This window comes from Carcharodon carcharias, chromosome 4, assembly GCF_017639515.1.
Source record: "Carcharodon carcharias isolate sCarCar2 chromosome 4, sCarCar2.pri, whole genome shotgun sequence".
NCBI classification, from domain to species: domain Eukaryota; kingdom Metazoa; phylum Chordata; class Chondrichthyes; order Lamniformes; family Lamnidae; genus Carcharodon; species Carcharodon carcharias.
Genome location: NC_054470.1, coordinates 152,108,571 through 152,125,175, shown reverse-complemented (window position 1 = coordinate 152,125,175; position 16,605 = coordinate 152,108,571). Strand labels below are relative to the sequence as shown.

Here is a 16,605-nt window from a genome sequence, read left to right as displayed (position 1 = left end):
CAGAAGTGCGAAGTATATTTCAAAGCAAACATTTCTTTTATTGCAAGGTAATGGGCTGGAAGGTTGTTTGTGTAGGGTGATGTGGCCTGGGTTAAGGAGTGTTAAGAGGTTTAATGACAGATGTGGGTGTGTGAGAAGATTAGAGTGGGGGAAAGTGTTTTGGGATTCTGCAAGGAAGTGGTATGAGTTAGGAACATTTTAGACACGATTACCTAGGTGTTAGTGTGAAGGGTTAGTAGTTTGAATATTACTTTAAGATTGTGAAAATGTGGTGCTGCCCAGAGCAGGAAGGAGGAAAGAGTGAGTGTGGTGACATGCTACCCTTGCCTGCCCTTATCAAGTGTTCTTACTTCTTTCTGCACTGTTAATCAAATCTGGAGGGATACTATGTCAATGTCAGCTTTTGCTGGCACCATAACTAATGTTGGTGTCCAGATTGGTAAAAGGAAGACCCAGGAGTGTAAGGTTCTGGCCTTCTAGGTCTTGAAGGAGGATTAGAGATCTTCATCAGAAAGGCTGGTTGTGTTTCTTGTACGTGAGGTGTTGCCTGGTGGGCACCTAAGTGGACATGAATGTGACAATCTGGACTGTTGGTGTTGGTGCCTAATGCCATCAAGTGATTTGGTGAGAATTGCCAGAAAAACCTTTTATTGTACACCTCGCTGTTGAACAGGGTTCGGCTGCTCCTTGACTTCTGTGCAGTGCTTTTAAAAAATTAGGCCATTGTTTCACTGAAGTTTCCTGGCGAGGGAGGGGGTAATGCCAGCAAGTTACACGGAAACTCATTTTTACTTTGGATTAGCAGTTCATTGTGCATTTCTCCCAATTTTCATTTCCAAAATCGCCCATATCCGAAATATCCCCCGCAGTCTCTGCATTCAAGTTACATCAGAGTTTCACCAAAAATAATTCAATTAACTTCCCCCAGGAAACTTATGTCAACTCCCTCTACCGGTGAAAGGTGTAACTTTCCAGTGCAACAATGGTGTAATTGTCATTGAGGAAATTGAGAGCCTGTAAATTATATATTGCATTCATAAAGCTACAGTGTGGTCTGTATAACAATTCTGCAGTAAACATTACATGGGTCTCTAAAGTTGGTTTCTACAACATGTCCTGAAGAAGTATAGATATATATACTTCAATGTCTTAGGACAAAACAACATGAAAGAATATGTTGTCACAATTTCTTGCTGTTCCGCACACCTCACTTTCTAAGTTGCATTTAGAAACATTTTACAATATTCTACAACCACCAGATGGATTCAAATCTCAGCAATGGCTTAACTAATGTCATTAGGGTCAAAGACAAAGTATTAGCATGCTGTACCATTTAGTGTCTTACAATTTGCATTAACTGTACCTACAAACTGGTAGAATTAAGGATATCCTTTGTGTGATTTAAATAATGCAGCTCAATCTGGTGTGATGGGACCTGGCAGCAGGGAGATGGACAATGCACGATGCTCTGTGTCTCCTACTTCAGCATTTGCTATTGCCACAGCGGCAGCAGGACATGGGAGTCCACCAGCCGAAAACTCTGGAGTGCAGGAAAAGTTTAGACGAGTTTCTATGGGAGGTAAAGCTACCCTCTTCTATTCATTTTATATTCTTCAGTATGCCAATGGGTTGAAAATAACAATAAAAATTGTTGGAAGAGCAGAGCAGTCAGCCACTGCAAATGCCACATTTCTGTTTTTGTCTTCATTCACTGATGCCTGTCCATAAACAGTGGTTTACATTTATACCCCCAATCTCCTACACTCTATTTTCTGCTCATGCTGTGGCTCCCTCTGTACTGAGGAGGGCAAAGGTGTCCTCTGCAAATTTCAGTCCCAGTTACCAAGACAGCTCCTCACCTTTCCCCTTACCTTTCTTAAATTAATCTTTCCATCTTCGGTATCCTACCTTCTAAACTCAATACAACCTTTAAGAAAAGTATCTCATTTTCCTCCAGGATACACTAATACCTTCTGGTCTGAACATTGACTTCAAAATCTTCAGATCTTACTTACCTTACTGATTTTCTTGTGGGATTCTTCTATTCACATTCCCTCTTTCTTCCTTTCCATTTTTGCATCATGTTTAACTCTTTCATTTTACTAATGCTTGTTCGCATATGTAACTTGGATGATCTCTTACAGTACATAATCTTTTACACTTCGAACTTGCATTTTATGGTGAGCTGTGCTGTTCAGATAATTGTCCAAGATGAGTTTCTGGACTCAGACCAACACTTGCTACTTGCTTAATGAACAAGAAGTGATCACTCTCCTTTGGCAGGGAAGTAGGAAAGATTTCTTTGGGGTTGGACTTGACTCCAAGATTGCACACTTGGTGAACTGTTTATCGTCTGCAGCAAACTTAATAACCTAATACTTGTGCCACGCAAGATATGTTAGTGACTGGCTGGTTAACGTGGCTGATTGCTGGACCTGAGGGAGACAACTACCACTACAAATTGGGATGCCTCCCACATCACTTCAGACAAATGTCCCAATGGAGAAGTGTCTATGCTTTTTGTCTTTATGGACTGTGAATGTAAGTGTATGTCATATCACATCACTTTCCAAATATAATGATTGAATCCAAATTTCCCTTAATTTGCATATATCTCAAGTATCTATATCCCAGATGATGGACCAAATTTCCCTGTCTCTGGATTGTCCGAGACTAAGCCTATGACTGAGATGTGCATCAGGACCCTATGGAAGTTCTGATGCACTGCCCTACATGGGAATTGCTGGGAAGTTTCAACTTCTGATGGGCAATTCTCCTGCTCCCTGGGGCCTTCCATGAACATCTCCATCTGAGCTAGAATCAGAGACTTCGGAGAGTTCCACAGTTCTTACCTGAATAGTTACCCAGGTTATGTTAAGACAGATTAAAACCTAGTCTAGCATCTGGGTAACTCCACAACTGATCCCTACTGACCCCCTGACCCTACGACTACCCACCTAACCCAATCTGACTACACTCCCAACCCCTTTACTACCCCCTGACCTTTCCCAACCTGAATACTCTGCTGACTGGACCCAACCACCCCCCCTGACCTCTGGACTGCCACCTGACCTCCCCTTTGACCGCCCACCATCCCCAGGACCTGACCCAACTACTCCCCAACCTATATACCAACTCCTGCACCTATCACCTCACCCACCTACCCCATAACCCACCTTACCCACATTACCCACTTACCTCCCCCGTTTAACCACTCATCCATACACTAACATTCAGACTGGACCTTTAAACTTACCATATGGCAGCTAGTGCCATAAAGAGGGCTTGTCCTGTCTTCCCCTGACACTACTCCGCTCTGACAGAGTTTCCAGAATGGCACTGTGCTGCACATTTCTGTGGAAGCCAGGCTTGGAAGGTCCTAGATGTAATGTGCAGCAGTGTCAGCACAATGGCAACGCTACAATCATCGCTGCTGCTCAGAAGATCCGGGTTGATGTGTTCCAATTTATGATTTATGCATCAATAAGGTAATAGCTTTAAGAACAGTACTGTGCAAGCCACCTGGCTCACAAACTTTAAACAAAATAAACTAAATAATAAGAAATATAAAACAAAAATAAAAATACCTGGAAAAACTCAGCAAGTCTGATAGCATCTGTGGAGAGGAGCACAATTAAAGTTTCGAGTCCGTATGACTCTTCAACAGAACTAAGTAAAAATAGAAGAGAGATGAAATGTAAGCTGGTTTAAGGAGGAGTGGGACAGGTAGAGCTGGATAGAGGGCCAGTGATAGGTGGAGATAGCCAAAAGATGTCATAGACAAAAGGACAAAGAGGTGTTGAAGGTGGTGATATTATCTAAGTAATGTGCTAATAGCTGACATTAAGGGTAGAAAGCAGGACGAGCAAGGTACAGACAGCCCTAGTGGGGGTGGGGTGGGGGGAAGGGATCGAAATAGGCTAAAAGGTAGAGATAAAACAATGGATGGAAATACATTTAAAAATAATGGAAATAAGTGGGTAAAGAAAAATCTATATAAATTATTGGAAAAAAGGGGGTTCGGAAAGGGGGTGGGGATAGAGGAGAGAGTTCATGATCTAAAGTTGATGAACTCAATATTCAGTCCGGAAGGCTGTAAAATGCCTAGTCAGAAGATGAGGTGCTGTTCCTCCAGTTTGCCTTGAGCTTTGCTGGACCTGTGAACATTATTTTTAAATGCATTGTTTTATCTCTGCCTTTTAGCCTATTTCGATCCCTTGCCCCCACCCCAGCCCCACTAGGGCTATCTGTACCATGCTTGTCCTGCTTTCTACTCTTAATGTCACCTATTAGGACATTTCTTAGCTAATATCACCACCATCAACACCTCTTTGTCCTTTTGTCTATGACATCTTTTGGTTATCTCCACCTATCACTGGCCCTCCATCCAGCTCTACCGCCACCCCTCTCCCACCCTCCTAAACCAGCTTATATTTCACCTGTCTTCTATGTTTCCTTAGTTCTGTTGAAGAGTCATACGGACTCGAAACAGTAACTGTATTCCTCTCCGCAGATGCTGTCAGACCTGCTGAGTTTTTCCAGGTATTTTTGTTTTTGTTTTGGATTTCCAGCATCCGCAATTTTTTGCTTTTATAATAAGAAATATAAGGTCATTAATGGACCTGCCTGTCCAAGCTTAAGGTTGGCAGGCAGGCTGGGAGCCCTGGCGGGCTTCGGAAAAAGCATGAAACCTCATCCACAGGCGGGATGAGGTTTCATGAAGGTATTTAAATTTTTATCCAATCTTTCTATTAAAGTTATGGACATGTCCCAACTCATGTGACAATGTCACATGAGGGGACATGTCAGGGAAATTTTTTATCATTTGTATTAAAAATTTTAATTCCGAGCCGATCTCCCTGAGGCAGCACTTAGTCTCAGGGAGATCTGTGCGCTCTTTCACGTGCATGCGCAAAAAAGCGCACTCCCGGCTGAGGGAATCCCCCCCCCACCCGCTTCCGAGCAGGCGTCACACTGGGTGGGCCTGAATTGGCCTGCCCACGTAAAATAGCGACGCGTCCCTGTTTGGGAGTGTCGATTGGAGGTGCGCCAACTCCTGCACCCACCCCCTCTCCCTGATGGGGCGGGGAGATTTTTCCCCAAGCATAAATAAAACTGAGATTATAAATTTCTTTGAGTTATATTTCCAGACCTTACATGTGCCTCATGAACAACTCTGCCCTAATGGTTAAAGTGGTCTTAGATAGGAAAGCAGCAGGAAGAGAATCATTGCTGTTAACTGTTAAGCTGCATGGTTTAAGCCTATTAAACTTCAGCAGTTCCTCACGTTCAGATGGGAGGGTCTTTAAGTTTTGCCAAACAGAATCCAAGTTTTCTGGTCTTATTATAAGAAAGTCTGCTTATACTTATGCGTTTTTCTCAGTAGCCTCAGCAACAGCATGATTCCATCACCACTTCTATTCGATCAAACAAAAACTCATTAAACTTTAGAAATGTATTTATATGTATTGTTGCCTCTTTGCAAAACCAGTTATCATATCTGTACTCCTGACTCATACCTATTGTTCTTTCCCTCCACTTTGTTCTAGGCCTGTAAAGATGCACTCTACCCTGTATTACCAATTCTATGAAGGGTCCCACTCAAAATGTTAACTATCTATTCTATTTCAGATAATAAAAATAGAAAGTGCTGGAAAAACTCAGGAGGTCTGGCAGCATCTGTGAAGAGAGAAACAGAGTTAACATTTCAGGCCTATGACACTTCCCAGTTCTGATGAAAGGTCACAGATTGGAGATGTTGAGCAGGGTTTTCGAAGGCGGTGGGTGGGTAAGGGTAGCACTCCAGGATAACTTTGAGGGCCCTCCCACCTACTTGGCTCCAGCTGCAGCCACCACCCTTTCTGTGCAGCGGTTTCCCCTCCACAGCGGTTGTCCAGCAGCTGTGGCCATTTTTTGTTCCAAATATGTTAAAAGTACTGAGGGCATCTCATGTTGGAGGCACCATCTCTCTCCCTTATCTGCAACTGCAGCTGCAGCTTCTTCAGTTCTGGTGGACTTCCTATTATGTCTCCAGATTTGAAAGCTGCCCCGCCTTCCTTAACTGAATGGCAAGTGTGCCTTAAGATGACTAATTAGCCAATTTTGCAAAGATTAATGCCAATGCGGTGCAGGATCAGGACCCACATGGTGGTAATGTTGGGGTGTCGACCCTGAATGGAAAACTCTGCCTGTTAACTCTGCGTCTCTCTTCATAGATGCTGCCAGACCTGCTGAGCATTTACAGCATTTTCAGTTTTTATTACAGATTTCCAGAATCCGCAGTATTTTGCTTTTGTATTTTGTCTCCGATGCTGATTGACTTGTTGTATTTGTAGTTTCATATCAGATATTATTTACTGATAACCATTGACTGATACAGAAAAGGTGTAATTCCAAAATGCCTCAGTATTGAAAGTGAAATTCAGACATGCTACACATAAAATCTGTAGGATGTGATCCTGGCTGTTACACCAGGGTTACGGCCACTGGTGCCTTCCAGCATTGAACCTGTCGGAGTTTGCTGAGTCTGAGATGCAGTCAGATGGACGCAAACACCACTAAAGATCAAGGAGACTGCTTACATCAATCATTCATGCTTATCCTGCCCGAAGACATTGGCCTTGTAAGAGGTTCCTCCCCTGCTGGAAAAGCCTGGAAATGGTAAAGGGTTGGCACAACCAATCCCCTACAGTAGATTCGATCAAGCTTCTCCTGGAGTTACGGCAGAAGACTAACAGAACCGTCATTGATTTTCGAGGATGTTGTCTACATTTCATAACCTGCCTTTTAACAGTCTTTCATGAGCTATTGGATACAGTCCGAGCAGTGGCTAATCCCAACAGGAACCCTCCCAGAATCCGAAAAGGCTAACGAAAGTGACGTCAGCGCAAAGCAAAGAGCTGATTGGTAGGTAGTGGGTAAGATGTTTTTCTCCACTTTGAAACTACATTAAGGAAAGGTGGTCCTAGCTTTTTTTGAAAAGAAAGAAACTTCAATAATTTTCTGCTTGGCTTAAACTTAGGGTAAGAGTATTTTAACTACTGGTATAGCAGGGGAGCTCAGTCTCATGTGTTGCACGGCCTGCAGTACGTGGGAAGTCATAGAAGCTTCTGGCAGTCTGGATGACCACACCTGCAGGAAATGCCACTGGTTTGACCATCTTGAACACGGGGTTTCGGAGCTTGAGCATTTGCTAGAGGCACAGCAGTGCATCCGTGAGGCTGAGAGTTACATGGACAGCACATTTTTAAACTTGGTCACCCCGCAGCTTAAGGAAGTGCAGTCAGAGAAGGAATGGGTGACCACCAGTCAGAAGAAGGGAGGCAGGCAGGTGGTCAGGAAAGCCCCAAAGTGCATCTCACTGAAGAACCATTTTTCTGTGTTGGAAAACGGTGAGAGTGACAGTTCCTCTGGGGAGTGCAGCCAGAACCCAACTGCACAAGGAGGGAGGAGAAAGAGAGGAAGAGCAATAGTGGTAGGAGTCTTAATAGTGAGGGGTACAGACAGGCATTTCTGTGGCCACAGACGTGCCTCGAGGATGGTGTGTTGCCTCCCTGGGGCCAGAGTCAAGGATGTCACTGAATGGCTGCAGGGTATTCTGAAAGGGGACGGCGAACAGTCAGAGATCGTGGTTCACATTGGTACCAACAACATAGGTAGAAAGAGGGGTAAGCTCCTCCAACAAGAATTTAGGGAGCTAGGTAGCAGATTGAAAAGCAGGGCCACAAAGGTTGTAATTTCTGGATTACTCCTGGTGCCACATGCTAGTGAGTATAGGAGTAGGCAGATAGAGCAGATGAATATGTGGCTGAAGAGTTGGTGCAGGAGGGAGGGCTTTAGATTCTTGGATCACTGGATCAGTTTCTGGGGAAGGTGGGACCTGAAGGGGTTGCACCTGCACCAGAATGGGACCAATATCCTTGCAGGAGGCGGGGTTTGCTGGTGCTGTTAGTGGGAGTTTAAACTCATTTGGGAGAGAGAGATGGGTTATACAAAATGGAGGTACAGTAGGGGTGATGTACAGACAAATATAGAAGAAAAACTAGTTTGGAAGGCAGAGCATAGAAAGTCAGGTTAAGGCACAAGGGAGCATGGCAAGGCTGGATGGCATTTATTTTAGTGCAAAGAGTCTCGTGAGTGAGGCAGATGAGTTGAGGATGTTGATTAACACGTGGATATATCATTGCTATCACGGAGACATTGTTGAGGGAAGGGCAGGACTGGCAGCTCAATATTCCAGGGCATAGAATCTTCAGGCGAGACATGGGAGGGGGATGTAAAAGAGGAGATGATGTTGCAATACTGATTAAGGAGTCAATTACTGAAATAAGGAGGGATGATATCTTAGAAGGTTCCTCAAATGAGGCCATATGGGTAGAACTTAAAAACAAAAATGAAGCAATCACTTTGCTGGGAGTGTACTATAGACCCCCAAACAATCAGAGAAAGAAAGAAGGGCAGTTATGTGGGAAAATCTCAGAGAAGTGTAAAAATAATAGCGTAATAGGAGTAGGGGATTTCAACTTCCCCAGTTTTAACTGGGATAGACAAAGTGTGAAAGGCTTAGAATGGGCAGAATTCTTAAAATGTTTCCAGGAGAGCTTTCTAAGTTATCACATAGAATGTCTGACAAGAGAGGGGGCGATGCTGGACCTAGTTTTAGGGAACGAAGCTGGGCAAGTGGTAGAAGTGTCAGTGGGGAAGCATTTCGGTGCTAGTGACCATAACTCAGTAATATTTAAGATAGTTATGGAAAAGGACAAAGATGGACTGGAAATAAAAGTTCTGAATTGGGGGAAGGGTGATTTCAATATGATAAAACAGGATCTGGCCAAATTGGACTGGGAGCAGCCGCTTGTAGGAAAATCTAGATCAGACCAGTGGGAGTCATTCAAAAAGGAAATAGTGAGAGAGCAGGGCCAACATGTTCCCATAAAGATGAAGGGTGGGACCAACAAGTCCAGAGAACCCTGGATGTCGAGGAATGTACAGGATTGGATAAGGCTAAAAAGGGAAACTTATGGTAGATACCGAGGGTTCAAAACAGCAGAAGCCCGAGGCGAGTGTAGAAAGTGCAGGGAGTTACTTAAAAAAGAAATTAGGAAATCGAAGAGGGAACGTGAAAAAACACTGACGGGTAAAATAAAAGAAAATTCAAAGGCATTTTATAAGTATATTAGGGGCATGAGGATAACCAGGGAAAGAGTGGGACCCATTAGGGACCAAAGTGGCAATCTGTGAGAGGATCCAGAAGACGTAGGTGAGGTTTTAAATGAGTACTTTGCATTTACATTCACTATAGAGAAGGACGATGTAGGTATAGAAATCAGGGAGGGGGACTGTGATATACTTGAACAAATTAACATTGAAAGGGATGAGGTATTAGCGGGCTTAAAAGTGGATAAATTCCCAGGTCCAATAAGATGTATCCCAGAGAGGTAAGGGAGGAGATTGCAGAGGCCCTGACATTAATTTTCAAACCCCCCCTAGCCACAGGCGATGTGCCAGAGGACTGGAGGACAGCACATGTGATATTATTCAAGAAGGGTGGTATGGTTAAACCAGGGAACTATAGGCCAGTGGCTGGGATTTTCTGGCCCCATCAGGGGCAGGACCCACCTCAGGCGAGGTGGAGCCCCAGCCAGAAGTCCATTGACTTGCAGCAGGGCCAAAGATCCTGGCGGTGGGCAGATGCGGAAAATCCCACCCAGTGAGTCTAACATCAGTGGTAAGGAAACTTTTGGAAAAAATTTGAGGGACAGGATTAATCTCAACTTGGAGAGGCAGGGATTAATCAAGGATAGTCAGCATGGCTTTGTCAGGGAGAGATCATGTCTAACAAATTTGCATTTTTTGAGAAGGTGATTAGATGCGTAGTTGAGGGTAGTGTAGTTGATGTAGTCTACATGGACTTCAATAAGGCTTTAGACAAGGTCTCCTATGGGAGACTGGTCAAGAAGGTAAGAGCTCATAGGATCCAGGGCAATTTGGATTCAAAATTGGCTTAGTGGCAGGAGGCAGAGGGTTGAAGGTTGTTTTTGCGATGGGAAGCCTGTGTCCAGTGGTGTACTGCAGGGTTTTGTGCTGGGTCCCTTCCTCTTTGTAGTATATGTTAATGATCTAGACATGAATGTAGGATGTATGATCAGTAAGTTCGCAGATGACACGAAAATTGTTGGTGTGGTAAATAGCCAGGAGGAAAGCCTTAGATTACAGGATGATATAGATGGGCTAGTCAGATGGCCAGAACAGTGGCAAATGGAATTTAATCCTGAAAAGTGTGAGATGATGCATTTTGGGAGGACTAACAAGGCAAGGGAGTACACAATGAATAGTAGGACCCTAGGAAGTACAAAGGATCAGAGGGACCTTGGTGTGCATGTCCATACATCCTTGAAAGCAGCAGGACAGGTTGATAACGTGGTTAAGAAGGCATATGGGCTAGTTTCCTTTATTAGTTGAGGCATTGAATACAAGAGCAGGGAGGTTATGATGGAACTATATAAAGCATTAGTTAGGCTCCATATGGGGTATTGTGTGCAATACTCTGGTCGCCACACTATAGGAAGAATGTGATTGCCCTGGAGATGGTGCTGAGGAGGTTGACCAGGATGTTGCCTGGGCTGGAACGTTTCAGCTATGAAAAGAGGCTAGATAGACTGGAGCTGTTTTCTTTAGAGCAGAGAAGGCTAAGGGGGACCTGATTGAGGTGTACAAACTTATGAGGGGCATAGATAGGATAGATAGAAAGAAACCTTTCCCCTTAGTGGAGGAGTCAATAATCAGGGGGCATAGATTTAAGGGAAGGGGCAGGAGATTTAGAGGAGATTTGAGGAAACTTTTTTCACCCAGAGGGTGGGGGGTATCTGGAGCTCCCTGCCTGAAAGGGTGGCAGAGGTGGGAACCCTCGCAACACTTAAGAAGTATTTAGATGAACACTTGAAACGCCATAGCATACAGAGCTATGGGCCAAGTGCTGAAAAATGGAGTTAGTGTAGATAAGGGCTTGATGACCGGCATGGACACGATGGGCTGAAGGGCCTCTTTCCGTGCTGTAAAACTCTATGACTCTATCCGGATGCTATATATTGTTAGTTACAATTTGTCCAGTTGGTTATAGCATCTGATTTTGTGATAACTTACAAATACTGACAGTTCTTTCCAATCCTGATCTTCTGATCGTTTCAGCTGAACAGTGCACTGATAAGAGTTGCTGTACCTTGTCGTATGTCATTGCTTAAGATTCTGAGTAACCTTTGCAGAAGAATATCATGACAATGCAATACACAAATGTGAGATCAAAAATTGTGTTGGCCTTTTTGAAGCCTAATTTTCTGAGGCATATAGGAATATTTCCAAAGGTTGCTCGGCGCAACAGAAATTGGCTGGCAAAATTTAGCAGATGGCATAATAAACGTGGAGGCAGGAAACTGAGTTTACAGGTTACTGCCAGAACAATGCAGCACTCAAATTTCCTTTTTAATAGCTCATGACTTGGAAATGCTGCTGCATGATGTGGGTGTGAGGATAGTTGCTCTGTTTGCCACTTCAAGATACTGTTCCCAGCGGAAAGCAGGATAATAAACTTGACAGGGGGTCATGGTCAAGTTCAACATCATATATACTACCCACAAGACCTGGGGAGCAAAAGGCAAGTAAAAGGAACGTGCCTGTCTGCATGTGCCTTTTCCTGAATTGGCTTGTATAATGTAAGGAAGGGCCATGCTGACTTTGGGCAGTGCCCTTACCACATGCTCAATAGAATGAGTTAAAATTCAGAATGGTGAGTTCCTGGTGGCTTTCTGACAGGTAAGTAATCTGGGTGTTTTTAACTTCTCAACTGTCAGGCAGATAGTGTTAAAATCTTCCCCAAGACCAATTGCTAACCATGTGAACACATAGGGTACACATTCACATATTTCCAAAGGGCTTCATGCAGGAAAACATTCTAACATAAATGAGCTGTAGATGTACGTTCATTTGAGGACATGGATAATGGACTGTGGCTTCAGCCCATGCCTTTCACTGTGCATGTGTTCTTTCAATTAGTAACGTGTCAACATGTCAAGACTATGGATAGTTCAGTTGCACAGCATCAATTTTTTTGGGTGATACTTGGTTGTTGAAGGATAAGTTTTGCTTTGTGGCATGCATATACTCAGTCCATGTCTGAAGTACATATCATGCCATATTGATTAGAATGTTCTGTAGCTGCCTCATTAGAATGCAAATGATCACAGCCTGTGATTCGTGCTGTCAATTTCCTTGGACAGCTAATTCAACTGTCCTTAAAGAAACTGCTAGAAGCTGTCATCAAAAGGATAAGTATAAAATGTTATATTTACCGGAAATTGGAACCAGGAGGAGCAGGCTGACTCCACATTAAAACTTGACAGCTCATACGATTGCCTTTCCTCTGATTGCTTCTATCCTCAACTTGTCTTACCTGTTGCCCTTGCTGAGTGTCTCAGCTAGTCAGACACTCTCCAGGACTGCCAAGCTGCCTTTGAGGAATCTAGTCACTGGTATAACGTAGGCAAGTATGGTAGACTTTTGTGCACAGCAAGGTCCCACATGCAGCAAATATGATGAATGACTAGTTTATTTGTTTTTGATGGTTTGGCTAATGTAGGGATGATGGCCAGAAGTTGTTTGCCATTTTTCAAATTATGTGGTGCTATCCATTGCATCCAGCTGAAATAGCACATGGAGGTTTCATTTTAATGGCCCATCTAAAAAATGGAATCTCTCCACCAAGCAGCATTGCCTCAGTCCTGCACTCAGCTGTTGGACTAGATTATGTTAATCTTGTTGTTTTGCAGAACTCTTGGAAGGAGTTTACTGTCAGCTTCTTTGTGATTAGTTATGAAACTGCTGCTTTTCGCTCCATGAATCTGAAAATAGATTTAACACTTGGGGGAAAAAAATCCTAATAGAATTTTAGAATACTTTCTTTCTACCCCTTCTTTCTGGGACTGCTTGCAGCTTTCCTTTAACATATAGCTAGAATGGACAGAAAATCTTCTGGACAAGACTTCTGCCCAAACATCGGAATGGGAAATTGGCCTGCCAGTGACCTTCATTACATGCTGCATAAATTCTTAGTAGGGCTAAGAATTATTTAAAAGAGGATTGAGAGTGATTGGCATATGTGATCAGCACTAATGGAAATCTGCACAGAGTACATTTTCAACATAAATGCTGATATTGTTAGCCATGTTGTTTCTCGGTTCCAGTATGTGGAGATCCCGCCATCATGTGCAATGCTACCTGGCAGAAAAAAGACCACCAATTCCTGTCAAATGGAACTTGTTTACATATTTGGGGCATGGTACAAATATGGAAGCTCGTACCCTTCGACACAGAAAACAGAACACAGAAGAGCATTGTAAAATGTAAATGCATGGTGATCGAGAAAGTTGATGGATAAGCTACAATGACTGTAGAACATGGAGGGATGACCTGTAAAATAGCTGGGAAATCTAAGCTACAACGGGTTGCGAAACACACATAAACTGCTCAGAGAACAAGGCATTTAGTCTAAACTGCTGAAGAATAAATTGCTAAAAAGCCAAGACTGCTGTATCTCAATGTCACTGTCCACAAATGGATCTGGTAAATGATGTATTTAATGACTGCTGTCTGCTTTAGTTAATAATAATAAATAACTTAATATCACCATACCTATGACCATGAAGTATTCAACAATGTGCATGAGATTAATATTTAATAAGCTTTTATAGATGGATCTCTGTTTTTCATACTTCCAACTCCAACTCCTTCATTAAACATCATCAGTTATATCATCACAGATCAAATCATCATCCTGGTCTGTTTTATTGGGATCAGACAAATCTGCAATTTCTGGCAGCCTCCAGTGGGATTCTTGCATCTTTTGGAGAATGAGAATGCAGTTGATCACCCTGTGAGTGACTACACTAGGCAAGCAGGCCCTTCAAACTCTCAAATCAGTGCTGGATGCTTGAACATACTAATCTGCCTACTTATGGTACAAATGATGGGGTGTAGATTACACAACATTTTTAAGTCATTAGTCACCTTCAAGCCTCATTTTCTACTTTACTTGTTGCACTACCAGAATATCATTGTTCATGTTTAGTCTAGCCGCTTGGAAGGAAGGGACAGCCATGGAATGTTGCAGCATTCACACAAAGGTCCTAAGCTTTGGTATGACTGAAAGGATGACCTTCGGGGATTAGGGAGAACTGGGGTCAGGCTCCTTGAGTTCATCAGCACTAGGCTTTGACATTGAGATCACCATCCCATAGTGCCAAAAGCTGCACTTATAGGATCTGGCTTCAAGTGCTTTTAAACATTTGTAAAGTGCAGTTTCTGGTATTGTAAGGGTGGGAGGGATAGTGTTGGTAGTGCGTTGATCATGGTTCAAAGCCTGTAAATTGTTCCAAAAACATGCATTATCTTGCTAATAGAACTGATGCATCCAAATAAAATAGTTCTGCATTTGGCGAAAAATCTAATTGATAAAAATTGGACCAATTCTATTCACTTTGGGTTCACACTCTGGGTTTAGTACTTCCTAAATTGTTATTGCTTGGCCAGGTGTAAAAAGTATTTACATAGAAGTCATAACACAGAGATAATTTCTGGGCTGAATTTCAAGGGGGGTGAGTGGGGGGTCATATTGCTCACCCCTCCTCCATTGCAAGAGTTGGCTGGCAGCTGATGGATCTTAAAAATATAAGCTCACCCTGCAAAAATAACGTACCGTTGGCATGCAAAACAGACTGAGATTGGGACTTCTGCCCCTTAATGGGAGGATTGGCTGATCTGAATGGCCCATAAGCTCTAGCAGTCCCAACAGTACCAGAATTAAGTAGTGGGTGCTGCTGGGATAGCAAGCAAGCCCACAAAGAACTTGGATGGATCCTGGACCCAGGTAAGTCCTGCACTTTAAGGGTGGTGAGGGATTGGGCAGTACAGGGAGGGGATGTGGGTTTTGGAGGCTAGGTGTGGAGGAGCAAAGGGGAGGGGAGGATGCCCAAAGCTGTGTCTCCATTCTTTCCCACCTTCCCAAAAAATTTGACTTGGATGAAGGGACTGATGGTATCGTTGCTAAATTTGCTGATGAGACCAAGAAAGGCAGGAAAGTAAGTTGTGAAGAGGTCATAAGGGCCAGGATTTTACAGCCCCACCGCGGTGGTGTCTCCCCCGGTGGATGCAGCGAGCCACTTAAATTTCCATTCAGTTCGGTGAGACAGTACAATCCCGGTCAAGGAGCCTGCAAATGGACATAGGTTAAGTGAGTGGGCAAAAGATTGGCAGATGGAATGTAATGTGGGGTAAAGTGAATTTGGTAGGAATAATAGAAAAGCAGTATACTATTTAAATGGACAGAGATGGCAGAACTCTGAAGTAGAGAAGGATCTCGTTGTCCTGGTATATGAATTACAAAATGTTAGTATGCAGGTACAGCAAGTGATTAGGAAGGCAAATGGAATGGTGTCATTTATTGCAAGGAGAATATAAAAGTAGTTATGCTCTCGTCTGGACCTGGAAAAATTTAATAATTTTGCTTTCAATTTCCACTCCTCCATTATTTTCACATGGTACATCTCTGACACTTCCCTTCCCTTCCTTGACCTCTCTGTCTCAATTTCTGGTGATAGGCTGTCCACCAATATTCATTGCAAGCCTACCGACTCCCACAGCTACCTCGACTACAGCTCCTCACACCCCACTTCCTGTAAGGACTCCATCCCATTCTCTCAGTTCCTTCACCTCCGTCGCATCTGTTCTGATGATGTCACTTTCAAAAACAGTTCCTTTGACATGTCTTCCTTCTTCCTTAACCAATGTTTTCCACCCACGGTGGTTGACAGGGCCCTCAACCGTGTCTGGCCCATCTCCCGCGCATCCGCCCTCACACCTTCCTCTCCCTCCCAGAGCCATGATAGGGTCCCCCTTGTCCTCATTTATCAACCCACCAGCCCTGCATTCAAAGAATCATCCTCCACCTTTTCCGCCAACTCCAGCATGATGCCACCACCAAACACATTCCACAGGGATCGTTCCCTCCGGGACATCCTGGTCCACTCCTACATCACCCCCTACATCTCAACCCCATCCCACGGCACCTTCCCATACAACCGCAGAAGGTGCAACACCTGCCCCTTTACTTCCCCTCTCCTCACAAGGGCCCAAACACTCCTTTCATGTGAAGCAGCATTTCACTTGCACTTCTGTCAATTTAGTCTACTGCATTCGCTGCTCCCAATGTGGTTTCCTCTACATTGGAGAGACCAAACGCAGACTGGGTGACCGCTTTGTGGAACACTTTCAGTCTGTCCGTAAGCATGACCCAGACTTCCCTGTCGCTTGCCATTTCAACACTCCATCCTGTTCTCATGCCCACATGTCCGTCCTTGGCCTGCTGCAAACTGGAGGAACAGCACCTCATCTTCCGATAGGCACTTTACAGCCTTCCGGACTGAATATTGAGTTCAACAATTTTAGATCATGAACTCTCTCCTCCATCCCCACCCGCTTTCCGATCCCCTTTTTTCCAATAATTTATACAGATTTTTCTTTTCCCACCTATTTCCATTATTTTAAAATGTATTTCCA

General features: G+C 43.7%; 1 protein-coding gene across 1 annotated transcript in view; it reads left to right on the top strand.

Moving 5' to 3' along the window:
- The window catches only part of rasgrf2b (Ras protein-specific guanine nucleotide-releasing factor 2b), a 265,513-nt gene that overhangs the window by 180,417 nt on the left and 68,491 nt on the right, over nucleotides 1-16,605 (top strand). Inside the window, exon 17 of the mRNA XM_041185342.1 lies at nucleotides 1,415-1,529. Coding sequence (XP_041041276.1) covers nucleotides 1,415-1,529 — 115 coding nt within the window. The remainder of the gene's footprint in view (nucleotides 1-1,414; nucleotides 1,530-16,605) is intronic.